General features: G+C 43.6%; 1 protein-coding gene across 1 annotated transcript in view; it reads left to right on the top strand.

Moving 5' to 3' along the window:
* The first annotated feature begins 13479 nt into the window (after nt 1-13479).
* LOC126175432 (solute carrier family 22 member 7-like) overlaps nt 13480-17674 on the top strand; it is a 216183-nt gene continuing 211988 nt past the window's right edge. The window contains exon 1 of the mRNA XM_049922232.1: nt 13480-13553. Within this exon, the coding sequence (XP_049778189.1) occupies nt 13542-13553 (12 nt within the window). The 5' untranslated portion in view covers nt 13480-13541. The remainder of the gene's footprint in view (nt 13554-17674) is intronic.

The raw sequence follows: 17674 nt of genomic DNA, 5'->3' as shown, positions 1-17674 counted from the left end.
GTCGTCGGATCTCTTCTCAAGTGAGATCGTTTGGAGCATTATGGACAGGAACCCTCCATCCAGCTCAGGATTTTGACGATTAATGCACGAATTTGACAGAGCTTGGCATGATATTTCTCAGGACATCGAGCGAGTCTGTCAGTCAGTGCCAAGCCGAGTACCTTAAGGGCCAGAGGTGGACCGACGCGTTATTGGTTTGCTGCGTTTATGGAAGTCTTTCTCTAAAATAAATCGTCCAATTTTTCTGAAATTGTAATAATTTGTTTGTCTATACATGTACATGACATCTACCGATTTCCGTCCGTTCAGATAATTCTTTCGTGGTGCGTCGTTTTTTTGTCCTGAGTACATTACCCAAGGTTTCGTAATTTCCTCACACTACGAAGTACCACGCCTCTTTGGTTTTACGAGGGTCACTTCAAAAGAAATGTGCACCATTTTTGCAAAAAGATAGTTTTTATTCTGCATGTGTAAAGTTTTACATTGTGTAGATACACCCTTCCCGCTTGTTTTCAAACTTAGTTCAACCTGTTCCCGTGAGTGGTTTCGTCACATCATGTCTTCAAGATGGCTGCTACACTTTACTTTCGTCAGAAGCAACGTGCTGCCATAGAATTCCTGTGCTGTGAAAACGAGACAGTGGGAAACATCCACAAGAGGTTGAAAAAGGTGTATGGAGATGCTGCTGTCGATCACAGTACAGTTAGTCGGTGGGCAATAAGGTTTCGTGATGAAAACGGGCACGGCAATATTGAAGACTGTCTTCGCAGCGGCAGGCCTCGTACCGAAAAAAAAAAAAAAAAAACAAAGGTTCAATTGGCTCTGAGCACTATGGGACTTAACTTCTAAGGTCATCAATCCCCTAGAACTTAGAACTACTTTAACCTAAGGACATCACACCCATCCACGCCCGAGGCAGGATTCGAACCTGCGACCGTAGCGGTCACGCGGTTCCAGACTGTAGCGCCTTTAACCGCTTGGCCACACCGGCCGGCCCTCGTACTGCACACACTACAGACAATGTGCAGAGAGTTAACGAATTGGTGACTGCTGGCAGACGCATCACAATGAACGAATTGTCACGCTACGTTGGGATAGGGGAAGGACGTGTTTGCAGAATACTGAAAGTGTTGGCGTTTAAAAAGGTTTGTACCAGGTGGGTTCCCAGGATGTTGACAGTGGCTCACAAAGAAACAACAAAAACGATATGCAGCGAACTTTTGGAACAGTACGAGAATTGCGAAGATGAATTTCTTGGAAGAATTGTGACAGGTGATGAAACATGGCTCCATCATTTTTCACCAGAGGCGAAGAGGCAGTCAGTGGAGTGGCATCATGCAAATTCACCCAAGAAAAAAAATTCAAAACCACACCTTCTGCTGGAAAAGTTATGGCTACGGTGTTTTTCGATTCCAAAGGACTCTTGCTTGTGGACATAATGCCAAGTGGAAACACCATAAATTCTAATGCATATGTGACAACACTGAAGAAACGGCGAGCTCGACTGAGTCGTGTTCGACCACATTGCCAAAAGCAGGACGTTTTGCTGTTGCACGACAATGCACGGCCACATGTCAGTCAAAAATCATGGAAGCGATCACAAAACTCGGATGGACAACACTGAACCACCCACCTTACGGTCCTGACCTGGCTCCATGTGACGATCAAAAACTGAAAGATTCTCTTCGTGGAACAAGGTTTGAAGATGATGACTCCCTTGTGCAAGCTGCCAAACAGTGGCTCCAACAGGTTGGTCCAGAATTTTACCGTGCGTGTATACAGGCCCTGGTTCCAAGATGGCGTAAGGCAGTTGAGAGGGATGGAAATTATGTGGAGAAATGAAAATATTGTTCCTAAAGGACGTATCTACACACTGTAAAACTTTCAAACATGGAGAATAAAAGATGGATTTTAAAAAAATAGTGTGCATTTGTTTTGGAATGACCCTCGTACTTCTGAAAACAGGACGGAGTATTGTCCAATTTGCTACTCTCTCGTCACGGTGTTGCCTCTCGGTAGTATTCTATCTCTTTGGGGAAGACGAATGGAATACTTAGATTTCTTTTGAGGGTCCCGAGGAAAATGCAATGCATGTGTAAAGGAAATCGCATACAAGACGAAGGTGAGACCGGTTTTCAAGTAGGCGTGACAGAGAACGATTCAGAGATGTGCTGCTAGGATCGTAACATGTGAGTACAGCCCACGCGAAAGAGTTACAGATGGGCTCAGGCAACGTAAATGGGAATCCTTGGAAGAAAGGCGACGTTGCTGAGGCGAAACCCTATTGGAGATATTTAGAGAAGCAGCTCCTAAAGAAAACCATCCCACCATTCTGCTCCCATCAATGCATATTTCACGTAGGGAATACAAGAATAAGACGTATCAGGGCACGTACAGAGGTAAGGATCATATTTCCCCCCACAGTAAGAAAATGGAATAGAAGTGGAAATCGACAATATTGGTATGATGTACCCTTCGTCATGCACGGTACAATGGCTTGATGGGTTACATACAGGTGCTGGACGACAATCCGTAAATACCAGGAGAAATACATGCTTCCACGTAAGTGCGGACGCTAGTCTAGCCTGCAGTTTGCGCTGTTGTATTTGGCCAAGGACGGCACCTGTGCAATGTACTCAATAAGTTGCAAGTGTCAGTCATGGTCAAAACAGTGTTCTGTGTAGTTTTGATTGTACACTACTGCCCATTAAAATTGCTACACCACGAAGATGACGTGCTACAGACGCGAAATTCAACCGACAGGAGGAAGATGCTGTGATATGCAAATGATTAGCTTTTCAGAGCATTCACACAAGGTTGGCACCGGTGGCGACACCTACAACGTGCTGACATGAGAAAAGTTTCCAACCGATTTCTCATACACAAACAGCAGTTGACCGGCGTTGCCTAGTGAAACGTTGTTGTGGTGCCTTGTGTAAGGAGGAGAAATGCTTACCATCACGTTTCCGACTTTGATAAAGGTCGGATTGTAGCCTATCGCGATTGCGGTTTCCCGTATTGCGACATTGCTGCTAGCGTTGGCCGAGATCCAATGACTGTTAGCAGAATATGGAATCGGTGGGTTCAGGAGGATAATACGGAACGCCGTGCTAGATCCCAACGGCCTCGTATCACTAGCAGTCGAATTGACAGGTATCTTATCCGCATGGCTGTAACGGATCGTGCAGCCACGTCTCGATCCCTGAGTCAGCAGATGGGGACGTTTGCAAGACAACACCCATCTGCACGAACAGTTCGACGACGTTTGCAGCAGCATGGACTATCAGGTCGGAGACCATGGCTGCGGTTACCCTTGACGCAGCATCACAGACAGGAGCGCCTACGATGGTGTACTCAACGACGAACCTGGGTGCACGAATGGCAAAACGTCATTTTTTCGGATGAATCCAGGTTCTGTTTACAGTTGATGATGGTCGCATCCGTGTTTGGCGACATCGCGGTGAACGCACATTGGAAGCGTGTATTCGTCATCGCTATACTGGCGTATCACCCGGATTCATGGTATGGGGTGCCATTGGTTACACGTCTCTGTCACCTCTTGTTCGCATTGACGGCACTTTGAACAGTGGACGTTACATTTCAGATGTGTTACGACCCGTGGCTCTACCCCTCATTCGATCCCTGCGAAACCCTACAATTCAGCAGGATAATGCACGACCGCATGTTGCAGGTCCTGTACGGTCCTTTCTGGAGACAGAAAATGTTCCGACTGCTGCCCTGGCCAGCACATTCACCAGATCTCTCACCAATTGAAAACGTCTGGTCAATGGTGGCCGAGCAACTGGCTCGTCACAATACGCCAGTCACTATTATTGATGAACTGTGGTATCGTGTTGAAGTTGCATGGGCAGCTGTACCTGTACACGACATCCAAGCTCTGTTTGACTCAATACCCAGGCGTATCAAGGCCGTTATTACGGCCAGAGGTGGTTGTTGTGGGTACTGATTTCCTAGGATCTATGCACCCAAATTGCGTGAAAATGTAATCACATGTCAGTTCTAGTATAATATATTTGTCCAATGAATACCCGTTTATCATTTGCATTTCTTCTTGGTGTAGCAATTTTAATGGCCAGTAGTGTATTATGTCGAAGCTAAGTGAATTCGAACTTGAGCTGATTCTTGCTCGTAGCACGGGTCCTTCCGCAACAAAAGTCGCCAAGTCTTTGGTGTTTCAAGAGACAACGCATAGAAGATTCATACCGCGTACAGGGAAAGGGGGAAAACATCATCCGCTAAGTCGCAACCTGGACGAAAGGTCGTATTCAGTGACCGCGACAGATGGCCATTGAAGGGGATTGTGACGAAACAGAAGAGGACAACAATTGCAAAATTCTCTGCTAACACAACGCAGCACTCGCCAACCATTCCGGCGCCAAAACAACGCGAATAGAGCTTCATAAGTAGGAAGTCACAGGGCGAGCAGGAATTTCAAAAACCACTCTTCGATGATGTAAGTGCCTTTAACGGAAAACATCGGGCCGAAGCCATAAAAGGTGGACTATGGAGCAATGGAAGGAAGTAATTAGGTCGGATGGGTCGTAGTTCACTCTATTTCCAACTTCTCGCCGATTTTACATCCCAAGAGTGAAACACTGCAGGATTTGGGTGATGATTTGGACAGCCGTAGCGTTGTATTCCGTGGACCCCATGAGTAGTCTGCAAAGTCGTATTACTGCCACGGACTGTGTGACTATTTTGGCTGATCAGGTCCACCCCATGGTACGATGTTTGTTCCCCAGTGGTGAAGCTGTGTTCCAAGGCGACAGGGCTGGTTTTGTGAGCACGAAGATGAAATGTCGTATCTCCCCCGGCGACCACAGTCACCAAATGCCTATATACAGGGTGGTCCATTGATAGTGACCGGGCCAAATATTTCACGAAATAAGCGTCAAACGAAAAAACTACAAAGAACGAAACTCATCTAGCTTGAAGGGGGAAACCAGATGGCGCTATAGTTGGCCCGCTAGATGGCGCTGCCATAGGTCAAACGGATATCAACTGCGTTTTTTTAAATAGGAACCCCAATCTTCTATTACATATTCGTGTAGTACGTAAAGAAATATGAATGTTTTAGTTGGACCACTTTTTTCGCTTTGTGATACATGGCGCTGTAATAGTCATAAACATATGGCTCACAATTTTAGACAAACAGTTGGTAACAGGTAGGTTTTTCAAATTAAAATACAGAACGTAGGTACGTTTGAACATTTTATTTCGTTTGTTCCAATGTGATACATGTACCTTTGTGAACTTATCATTTCTGAGAACGCATGCTGTTACAGCGTTATTACCTGTAAATACCACGTTAATGCAATAAATGCTCAAAATGATGTCCGTCAACCTCAGTGCATTTGGCAGTACGTGTAACGACATTCATAAGTTTCGTTCTTTGTAGTTTTTTCATTTGACGCTTATTTCGTGAGATATTTGGCCCGGTCACGATCAGTGGACCACCCTGTATAGTCTACTTTGGAGAGAAGGACGCTTAGTAGCTATTCCCTCCGTCATCGCTGAACTTTTCACTATTTTGCGGGAATAGTTTTGTAAGATTCCCCTTGAAAGCTATAAAACACGTATACTTACCCCTTCTGAGGCAAGTGGAATCTCCTATGCATGCGAACAGGTTTCCCACACTGTATTAGGCACGGCAGTGTGTCGTGTTTTGTATTTTCCCAAATCTTTGTCTGTCCACCGTAAGTAGTTCTACAGGCACATGAAGACAATGTTGTATACCAGCTGGTTCAATGCGTCATCCAGCAGAAATGACAACCACGCACTCTGGAAGATAAGCGTAACTATCACCACAGTGGTTGGATATTGATGTATCGTAGGCCCTTATCTGTTTGCAGGCAGGGGCACAGCAAATATCAGTTGTTACCTAGATTACGAAATCAGTAGAAGATGTTACTGCAAAGGCAACGTCTTTTTGGTGCCATGTACTTATTTGCCACTATGAAGGGTACCTTACGGGATGGCACTGTTCTTTCAAATCTTAAAAGACACGACAAATAGTTTTCGTTGATTACAATTCTTCTACTAGTTAAAAACCTAATACTGTATTTACGTACTTGTATTATTACTAATAAAACGTAGCGCCTCAGTATTAATGGTACATAGAACACACTCTTCTTCCTGCTATTTTGTCGATAACTGACATTTTTCAGACCGTGGCTGTGTTCAAAATACGAGTTCATTTCACTTAACACGAAGAATGCCGTTACCGGTTTCGAAGTGACAGATTCATCTTCAGATGGCTGTTCACGTTTATAGTATATTTATTGTTGTTCTCCTTTGTTGTTGAAAAAAGAGCAAAGAATTATGTAAACAACAACAAATGTAATTTAAACATGAACAACAATCTGAAGATGAACCTTAAATGGAAGAGAACGGAGCAGGCCATGAGCTGTGCTTGTTAGACTCTCTCCAGCTCTGCATGTACAACGACGGAAAAAGAAAAAAAATCACAACACCTAGAAGGAATTCGAATTATATATTAATACCTTCAGCTGCTGACGGGCGTTGATATATGTCAACGGGGACAGGTGAAAATGTGTGCCCCGACCGGAACTCGAACCCGGGATCTTCTACTTACATGGCAGACGCTCTATCCATCTGAGCCACCGAGGGCACAGATGGTGCAGATAGTGCGACTGCAGAGACTATCTCGCACACGCCTCCCGCAAGACCCACATTCTCACCTTATACGAGGGTGAGTCAAATGAAAACTTTAAATTTGTAATAACAAATCGAAATTTCGCGCCGTTATCCTGTAAGTTAGTAAGCATGCTACAAACGGCGTGCAGAATGGCCTGTAAGTAGCAGCATAGTGCAGATGCACACCTACCGTCGGAGTATCAGTATAAAGATGGCCGCCCCACTTGCGACTTGCACTAGGGGAGAACAGCGTTCTGTTATTCGGTTTTTGCGTAATGGAGGTGTCAAACCTATTGAAATTCATCGACGAATAAAGGTTCAGTACGGTGATGCATGTTTGTCAGAGCAGCAAGTCTACGAATGGAGTAGGAAGTTCGCATATGGTGTGACTTCAGTGGAAGATGCTTCTCGTCCAGGATAGGCACAACGAGTTCTGACTCCACAGAACATTCCAGCAGTTGAAGCCATAGTGAAGGAAAACCTCCGAGTGACACTGAATGGCATTGCAGAATATTTACAGATTAGTCATGGGTCAGCACACCACACTGTGCATGATGTGCTCCACTTTCACGAAGTGTCTGCAACATGGGTGCCACGGCAGCTGACTCCTGAAATGAGAGAGCGACGTGTTGATGCTTGTGAAGAACTTCTTCGGCGCTTTGAACGAGAAGGTGATGGCTACCTTCCAAGAATCGTTACTGGGGACGAAACCTGGGTCCACTTCCATCAACTATAAACGAAGAGGGCGAGCAAGGAATGGCGCCATTCCTTATCACCAAAACCAAAGAAGTTTCGAACAGAATCATCAGCAGGGAAGGTTATGCTGACTCTCTTTTGGGACGAAAAAGACGTCATTTTGGAGCATTACATGCCTAGAGACACCACTGTCACCAGTGCATCATACACAGATCTCCTAAAAGCTCATCTGCTTCCTTCAATCAAATCAAAGCGACGTGGATTGCTGTCAGCAGGTGTCCTTTTGCAACATGACAATGCAAGGTCCCACACTGCCCGTACAACAGTTGCAACAATCACAGTCCTGCATTTTGAGTGTCTTCCTCATCCACCATACTCACCAGACCTTGCCCCAAGTGATTTCCATATGTTTGGACCACTCAAAGACTCAATGGGAGGAAAGAAGTTTCGTTCTGATGAAGAGGTACGCCACGTGGTGCATGAGTGGTTGCGCGGAGTACCAAAAGAATTCTTTACTAAAGGAATTTATGCACTTTGTAAGCGCTGGAGGACTTGGATTGAGCGTGGGGAAGATTATGTTTAAAAGTGATAAAGCTTTGTACCACTTCTGCACAATAAATAATATTTAAAAACATATTTAAGGTTTTCATTTGACTCACCCTCGTATGTCCACACACTACATTCGTAGTGTCCCTACCCAATACACTCACTACTCGTGGAAGACATTCTTACCAAGTCCCGTATGAGTTCGGGTAATATGTGTGCATCCGCACAGAAGAAGGTCATGGCCGGTATATCCAGAACTATATACTTATATGGATGTGGTGTCTTTTCTTTCGGACATGTCTGTTCTTTCGGACATGTCCGAAAGGACAGACACCATATCCATATAAGTACGCAAAGAAGGAGTTTTGCGACATAAACGAAGGTTGGTAGGTGTGTTTCCCCTTCTGAAAGGTGATGTCTATTCAAATTTCCCGCCATTATGAGGAGGTTGGTTGGTTGGTTGGTTGGTTGGTTGTTTTGGGGAAGGAGACCAGACAGCGTGGTCATCGGTCTCATCGGATTAGGGAAGGATGGGGAAGGAAGTCGGCTGTGCCCTTTCAGAGGAACTACCCCGGCATTTGCCTGGAGTGGTTTAGGGAAATCACGGAAAACCTAAATCAGGATGGCCGGACGCGGGATTGAACCGTCGTCCTCCCGAATGCGAGTCCAGTGTCTAACCACTGCGCCACCTCGCTCGGTTATGAGGATGTAAATCAGGTTTTCTTTAAATACTCGCAGTAACGGTCATGTGTGTTAGTTACCTTTCAGGTAGGACGTCGAGAGTTATTAGTCAAGAAAGCCTTTAAGACAACAAAGATGCCATCGTCAGCACCTAACAGCGTTTGAACGAGGTCGTGTAATAGAGCTACGGGAAGCTGGATGTATTTTCTGTGTTGTTGTTGTTGTGGTCTTCAGTCCTGAGACTGGTTTGATGCAGCTCTCCATGCTACTCTATCCTGTGCAAGCTTCTTCATTTCCCAGTACTTACTGCAACGTACATCCTTTTGAATCTGCTTAGTGTATTCATCTCTTGGTCTCCCTCTACGATTTTTACCCTCCACGCTGCCCTCCAATGCTAAATTTGTAATCCCTTGATGCCTCAGAACATGTCCTACCAACCGGTCCCTTCTTTTTGTCAAGTTGTGCCACAAACTCCTCTTCTCCCCAATTCTATTCAGTACCTCCTCATTAGTTATGTGATCTACCAATCTAATCTTCAGCATTCTTCTGTAGCACCAAATTTCGAAAGCTTCTATTCTCTTCTTGTCCAAACTATTTATCGTCCATGTTTCACTTCCATACATATCTACACTCCATACAAATACTTTCAGAAACGACTTCCTGTCTGTGATATTGCTGAAAGACTTTGCAGGAATATAGCAACTGTACACGACTGCTGACAGCGGTGGTCATGGGAATGTCGGTTCGCAAGAAGAGCGGTCTCTGAACGGCCATATGGCACTACCGAGAGGAAAGGCCATTGTGTTTGGCGTTTGGTTCTGCGTATCATATTGCATCTGCAGCAGTAATTTGAGCAGCTGTTCGCACCACAGTGATACAACCAACTGTTACAAATCAGTTACTTCTAGGACAGCTCCGAGTCAGAAGCCCTTAGCGTGTATTCCACTGGCCTCAAACCACCGTCATTTGCGACGTCAGCGGTGTCAAACGAGAACTCATCGGAGCGTAGCGTGGAGGTCTGATGTTTTATGATGAAAGTTGGTCCTGGTTCGGAGCCAGAGATAGCCATGTATGAATTCCAAGGCGGCTATTTGAAGGCCCGCAACGAATCGGCCTGCGTAGAAGACTTACACCTGTAGTTAAGGTCTGGGATCCGATTTCGTATGACAGCAGCAGCACTGTCGCAGGCATCTCACGCTCGACGACTGCAATTCTGTACGTCAGTCTGGTGGTTCAACCTGCCGTGCTGCCATTTATGAACAGCATTTGCGTAATACTCGCCTACACATCCCTGTTGTAACCCAGAATGCTTTACAGAATGTTGACATGTTTCCTTGGCTTGCTCGATCATCAAATCTGTTTGCAATCGAGCACATATCTACATCTACATCTACATCCATACTCCGCAAGCCACCTGACGGTGTGTGGCGGAGGGTACCTTGAGTACCTCTATGGGTTCTCCCTTCTATTTCAGTCTCGTTTTGTTCGTGGAAAGAAAGATTGTCGGTATGCCTCTGTATGGGCTCTAATCTCTCTGATTTTATCCTCATGGTCTCTTCGCGAGACATACGTAGATGGGAGCAATATACTGCTTGACTCCTCGGTGAAGGTATGTTCTCGAAACTTCAACAAAAGCCCTACGGAGCTACGGAGCGTCTCTCTTGCAGAGTCTTCCATTGGAGTTTATCTGTCATCTCCGACGCTTCCGCGATTATTAAATGATCCGTTGGATCTTCTCTATCTCTTTGTATCAACCCTATCTGGTACGGATCCCACACCGGTGAGCAGTATTCAAACAGTGGGCGAACAAGTGTAGTGTAACCTACTTGCTTTGTTTTCGAACTGCATTTCCTTAGGATTCTTCCAATGAATCTCAATCTGGCATCTGCTTTATCGACAATTACTTTTATATGGTCATTCCATTTTAAATCACTCCTAATGCCTACTCCCAGATAATTTATGGAATTAACTGCTTCGAGTTGCTGAACTGCTATATTGTAGCTAAATGATAAAGGATCTTTCTTTCTATGTATTTGCAGTACATTACACTTGTCTACATTGAGATTCAATTGCCATTCCCTGCACCATGCGTCAATTCGATGCGGATCCTCCTGCATTTCATTACAATTTTTCACTGTCACAACCTCTCGATATACTACAGCATCATCCGCAAAAAGTCTCCGTGAACTTCCGATTTTATCCACAAGGTCATATATATATATATTTGCGTAATACTCGCCCACACATCCCTGTTGTAACCCAAAATGCTTTACAGAATGTATAGGGTGTTACAAAAAGGTACGGCCAAACTTTCAGGAAACATTTCTCACACACAAAGAAAGAAAATGTTATGTGGACATGTGTCCGGAAACGCTTACTTTCCATGTTAGAGCTCATTTTATTACTTCTCTTCAAATCACATTAATCATGGAATGGAAACACACAGCAACAGAACGTACCAGCGTGACTTCAAACACTTTGTTACAGGGAATGTTCAAAATGTCCTCCGTTAGCGAGGATACATGCATCCACCCTCCGTCGCATGGAATCCCTGATGCGCTGATGCAGCCCTGGAGAATGGCGTATTGTATCACAACCGTCCACAATACGAGCACGATGAGTCTCTACATTTGGTTCCGGGGTTGCGTAGACAAGAGCTGTCCTATGCTCCCATAAATGAAAGTCAAGAGGGTTGAGGTCAGGAGAGCGTGGAGGCCATGGAATTGGTCCGCCTCTACCAATCCATCGGTCACCGAATCTGTTGTTGAGAAGCGTACGAACACTTAGACTGAAATGTGCAGGAGCTCCATCGTGCATGAACCACATGTTGTGTCGTACTTGTAAAGGCACATGTTCTAGCAGCACAGGTAGAGTATCCCGTATGAAATCATGATAACGTGCTCCATTGAGCGTTGGTGGAAGAACGTGGGGCCCAATCAAGACATCACCAACAATGCCTGCCCAAACGTTTACAGAAAATCTATGTTGATGACGTGGTTGCACAATTGCGTGCGGATTCTCGTCAGCCCACACATGTTGACTGTTAAAATTTACAGTTTGATCACGTTGGAATGAAGCCTCATCCGTAAAGAGAACATTTGCACTGAAATGAGGATTGACACATTGTTGGATGAACCATTCGCAGAAGTGTACCCGTGGAGACCAATCAGCTGCTGATAGTGCCTGCACACGCTGTAAATGGTACGGAAACAACTGGTTCTCCCGTAGCACTCTCCATACAGTGACGTGGCCAACATTACCTTGTACAGCAGCAACTTCTTTGACGCTGACATTGGGGTTATCGTCAACTGCACGAAGAACTGCCTCGTCCATTGCAGGTGTCCTCGTCGTTCTAGGTCTTCTGCAGTCGCGAATCATAGGCTGGAATGTTGCGTGCTCCCTAAGACGCCGATCAATTGCTTCGAACGTCTTTCTGTCGGGACACCTTCGTTCTGGAAATGTGTCTCGATACAAACGTACCGCGCCACGGCTATTGCCCCGTGCTAATCCATACATCAAATGGGTATCTGCCAACTCCGCATTTGTAAACATTGCACTGACTGCAAAACCACGTTCGTGATGAACACTAACCTGTTGATGCTACGTACTGATATGCTTGATGCTAATACTGTAGAGCAATGAGTCGCATGTCAACACAAGCACCGAAGTCAACATTACCTTCCTTCAATTGGTCTAACTGGCGGTGAATCGAGGAAGTACAGTACGTACTGACGAAACTAAAATGAGCTCTAACATGGAAATTAAGCGTTTCCGGACACATGCCCACATAACATCTTTTCTTTGTGTGTGAGGAATGTTTCTTGAAAGTTAGGCCGTACCTTTTTGTAACACCCTGTATATATATTGTGAATAGCAACGGTCCTACGACACTCCTCTTCCTTCAGAAGATTTCTCTCCATTGAGAATGACATGGTGCATTCTGTTATCTAGGAACTCTTCAGTCCAGTCAAACAATTGGTCTGATAGTCCATAAGCTCTTACTTTGTTCATCAAACGACTGGGGGGAACTGTATCAAACACATTGCGGACATCATCGGGTGACAACTGCAGTGTCATCCACAAACGGCATTAACCGTCCCTTTATTGACCGAGACCGACCAAGTGCAACATACCTGGAACACAATCCAACAAACTGACATCCGGCACCTGTTCAACACAATGCATGCACGTTTGTGTGCTTGCATTCAACATTCTGGCGCTTGCACCGGTTATTAATGTGCCAGCATTTCACATTTGAGATGGCTTGTCTTGGTCTTATATTAGCTTGTGATCTTGCAGTATTAATCACTTAAATATGCTACCTAGACAAACGTATTCCCGAAATTTCTTTACTCTACATTAAATATTTTTTGGTGTTGTGACTATTTCAAAAATGGCTCTGAGCACTATGGGACTCAACTGCTGAGATCATTAGTCCCCTAGAACTTAGAACTAGTTAAACCTAACTAACCTAACGACATCACAAACATCCATGCCCGAGGCAGGATTCGAACCTGCGACCGTAGCGGTCTTGCGGTTCCAGACTGCAGCGCCTTTAACCGCACGGCCACTTCGGCCGGCTTGTGACTATTTCCGTCAGTGTTGTATCAGCGGAGAAAAGAACTGTTAATCTCATTTGGTAGCTATAAGGCTCTCACATAAGTTGGAGCATGAACTTTCGCGCCGTTTTCCTAGTACTCCAACCTGCTATCGCATGAGTTTGGTTTCCTAAGTTTAGAGTTAAAAGTAACACAACGTAAATTTAGTTGTCACTTTGCGTTGTACGTAGGATAAAGTCGGAAGTTAATATTTTACTGCTAATTATGCTTATCAGTTTTAGTTGTGGGCAACAGGAGATAAGTACTCTAGTACAGTCCACAAAAGGCTGAGCAGAAGACAACAAAAGTTCGAAGAGAAAACACTGCTGCGACTTCACTGTTATGACTGAGGATGTGAGTATTACATTGTTCTAATGTGTTGTCCTAAATGATTCACGTTCACTGATTCCTGCATGTACCGTAATTCTTACTACATTGCGTTCTGTGTATCCGTGTCTGTTCCTCACATATGGAATTGAAAACTGCACAAGTAAATGTTAAAGGATTAGCTTTAGCATCGTAAGCTGTAATAACCAGAACGGTAAGAAATCCATAACACAAATTTGTTATCAATGATCATCCAGAAAGTATCTCAACATCGTTGAATGTGTTGTGCGTTGTGGTATTCAGTGCGAAGACTGATCTGGTGCAGCTCTCTACGCTACTCTATCCTGCGCAAGTCTGTTCATCTCAGAGTAACTAATGCAACTTACATCTGCTTACCGTATTCATCTTCTGGTCTCCCTCTACGACTTTTACTCTCCACACTTCTCTCCCATACTAAATTGGTGTCTCTGAATGTGTCCTACCAACTGATCCCTTCTTATAATCAAATTGCACAACAATTCCCCCCCCCCCCCGTTCTATTCAGTACTACCTCATCAGTTATGTGACCTGCCCAACTAATGTTCTGCATGCATCTGTAGCACGACATTTCAAAAGCTTCTACTCTATTCTTGTCTAAACTGTTTATTGCCTCTGCTTCATTTCCATACGTGGCGAACCTTCAAATACTTACAGAAAAGACTTCCTAGGAATTAAATCTATATTAGACTTCAACAAATTTTTTTTTTCAGAAACGCTTTTCTTGCAGTTGCCAAACTACATTTAATATCCCCTCCACTTCGACCGTCATCCCCTATTTTACTGCCCACATAATAAAACTCCTGTACTAAGTTAAGTATCTCGTTTCCTTACCTAATTCCCTCGGCATCACCTGATTTAATTCGACTGAGTTCCATTATCCTTGTTTTGCGTTTGTTGACGTTCAACCTGTTTCCTCTATTCAACACACTATCCATTCCATTCAACTGCTCTTCCACGTCCTTTACTGTCTCAATGTCATCAGCAAACCTTTGAATTTTTATTTCTTCTCCGTGAACTTTAATTCCTACTCTAAATTTTTCTTTGGTTTCCTTTACTGCTTGCTCAGTGTACGGACTGAATAATATCGGTGATAGACTAAAACTCTGTCTCGTTGTCTTCTCAACCACTGCTTCCCTATGAAGCCGCTCGACTCATAACTGCCGTCTGGTTTTTGTACAAGTTGTAAATAGCCTTTTGCTCCCCGTACTTTACCCCTGCCAGCTCCAGAATTTCAGAGTGTACGCCAGTCAGCATTGTCAAAAGCTTTCTCTTAGACTACAAATGCTATAATCGGAGGTTTGCTTTTCCATAACCGACGGTATGTTCTAAGTAGTAAGGTAAATATTGCTTGAAGTGTTCTGACATCTCTCCGGAATCCAAACTGAACTGAACTCCCGAGGTTAGCTTCTACCAGTTTTTCCATTCTTCTGTAAAGAAATCACGTTTGTATTTTACATCACGACTTATTAAACTGATAGTTCGGTAATACTCACACCTGTCAGCACCTGCTTTATTTGAAATTGTAATGATTATATTCTTTTTTAAGTCTGAGGGTATTTTTTGGCCTGGCTCAGACATCTTGCACGAAGGATGGACGAATTTCGTTCAATATTTAGCCAGAAATTGGTTAATAGCACAAATGCTACCCAGAAATAATCAGTAAATGTCTACATAACCATGGTACTCACGATTTAAGGTATGTAGAATACACACGACTCTTACAATACAGTTACAAAAGGTGTGTTGTATCAGGAACTGCCGGCTAATTTTTGTATAACCAATAAAATTGACATATTTATGTGGACATTTATGAATATACGTATTGCACAGTATTACAATTATCAACGAGAGTATTAGTTTCTCTCTGATGCACTGTGACCTTGCTCCAGTAAGAATTTTAATTTTCAAAATATTCTTATCGCTTGGTCTTAATGACACGTGTGTTGTACTTTTCGTGGTGCTGTGTATTAAGCTATCTTGCCTGTCTTCTGGTATTGTAGAGTGTCCGATAAGTAATTCACAACTTACAGCCTCAATAACATGATGTGGAGAAATGAACAGTAGTTGTTATAAAGCCTAAACACAAAAACGTTGTACCTGTAGTTCACTTACATAAATGAACTTCATATGGTATGTGCTAAATCTATTCTAAATTGCAACCCTGTCAAGATCTCCTCACTAAGAGAGGTAATTACAACCTATAACAGATATTTGGAAGCTGACTCATGATGGAAATGGCAACAAATAGATCTCACATCTTTGAGGGTATCCATATTGAGTTATCAACAACCATGAATCATTTGTAGCGACTATGACTACTTTCTGTAAAGAACAGTTACAGTAACTGGGAACATTTACGTTTCCAGTAATATAGAAAAAGAGGCGCTCGTGTCATATCTCCGTAGAAAAACTGTGGCTCATTTAAAAAAAAGAAATGTTGACCAAGCACAGGATCGATATGTTGAACAGAAAAACACTTCATAATACGAAGGATCCGCCAAAACATAACACTCAAAAACACAAATCTCAAAGAAATTCTGGTCATATGTCAAGGCTGTCGCTGGCACCTAAGTTATTGTGCAGGTACTCATGTGTAACACAGGGACTGAAATTGAGAGTAGAAAAGCAAAAGCAGAAACACGGAATTGATTTTCCCCTGCACATTGCAATATTAGTAATCCTTAATCTGCAAGGTAAGCGATAGCGCTTTATCTCCTAATTTTCTTTCTCTTACAATCTCGAAACGCATACTAAGCCCTTCAGGTTAGTGCGTTTAGACCAGTGGTCATGAAAGTATTTCGTTCAAGAGCCAATACTGACACTGTGATACCTCGGGCGGCATATGTACCGATCTCATTGATAATTGGTAACCTACTACAAGGGGGTTAGTTTGTGTTGATGCCCCGGATGATGATTACACGAATATTTTGTCAGGATTTGTAAGCGGTGGGTTCTTGAGGTCCGGAAATACGCGAACACGAGAGGTAAGTTTAAACAATTTTATTAACAAAGGCGGATTATAAAAACAAGCACGCTACGCGCACCCGTCATCACTGTGTCTGACATCCTAACACCGGCTAATTACGGTCGTATAAAAAGGCTCCATGGTGAGCTAAGAAAAGAGACATAATCGCGCCCGAGGCCGCGCTAGTTAATACTGCCCCCTTCGGACGGCGGCCAATCGCGTGCTCCTCGTCGCAGTGCGGCCGGACACGAGTCTACTGACCAAGCAGATTGTCAGCATTACAGACAGGTCGGCTGGCGAGCGCGTGTTAACGTACCGTACGGCTGCGCGCAATCCGTAGACCCTTACATCACTCTCCCCAAAGAAAAACGGCAACCATAGGTGGCTCAAAACGACCTCCTGGGCGTTATGAATCTTTTTCGTCATTCGTGGCATCAGAAGGCATTGCAACATGTATTTCATTTGCAGACACAGTAACGTTCGGTACAGAGAAGTGTGCCTTCAAGATGACAATTTTATACATGACAAATGCTGTTGACAAAAAACAAATTAATAAAAACAGTAAAAACACAATACTGACAATCAAGTATGCATCAACATTAGTGGATGAATTGAAGGACTTAATTCTAATTGCCACTTCAATGAAATTTAACTCATTATTTGAAGAGGTTACAATTTAATGGATGTCCTTAATTAAATTATTGTCTTCAGAAAAACTTGATAAGGAATGCTTTCCATATGTTAGTATGTATGAACCATTGTAATAAACAGATAACATTCTCGTTAATGGCAAATGTCCAGTTGCATGAAATGTAGTTGGCAACAAACTAGGCATATCAAATAGTTCACATGATAAATCACAATGTGTGGCAATAAAGATTTATCCACTATTGTTCAATTTTAGTGTAAAGGGTAGCTCAGGCGTATCATAGTTTTTACATGCAAATGTGCCATCAAGGGTGGAGTTAAATGAGAAAATTATACCTTCAGAACATTGTTTAAGAAATGGATGATAAAGATGCGATAAAATTCTAGGGCAATCATCTCTTGGGGAGATGATTCATAAACGATTCTTTCTCACAGCTGTACACTCTACTGTCTAAGAATACCGCCGATTCAGGGAAAATTAGCTTATGACTACGTT

This window comes from Schistocerca cancellata, chromosome 3 (genome assembly GCF_023864275.1).
Source record: "Schistocerca cancellata isolate TAMUIC-IGC-003103 chromosome 3, iqSchCanc2.1, whole genome shotgun sequence".
Classification (NCBI taxonomy): domain Eukaryota; kingdom Metazoa; phylum Arthropoda; class Insecta; order Orthoptera; family Acrididae; genus Schistocerca; species Schistocerca cancellata.
Note: the sequence above shows the minus strand (reverse complement) of the source record. Positions and strands in the feature narration are given on the sequence as shown.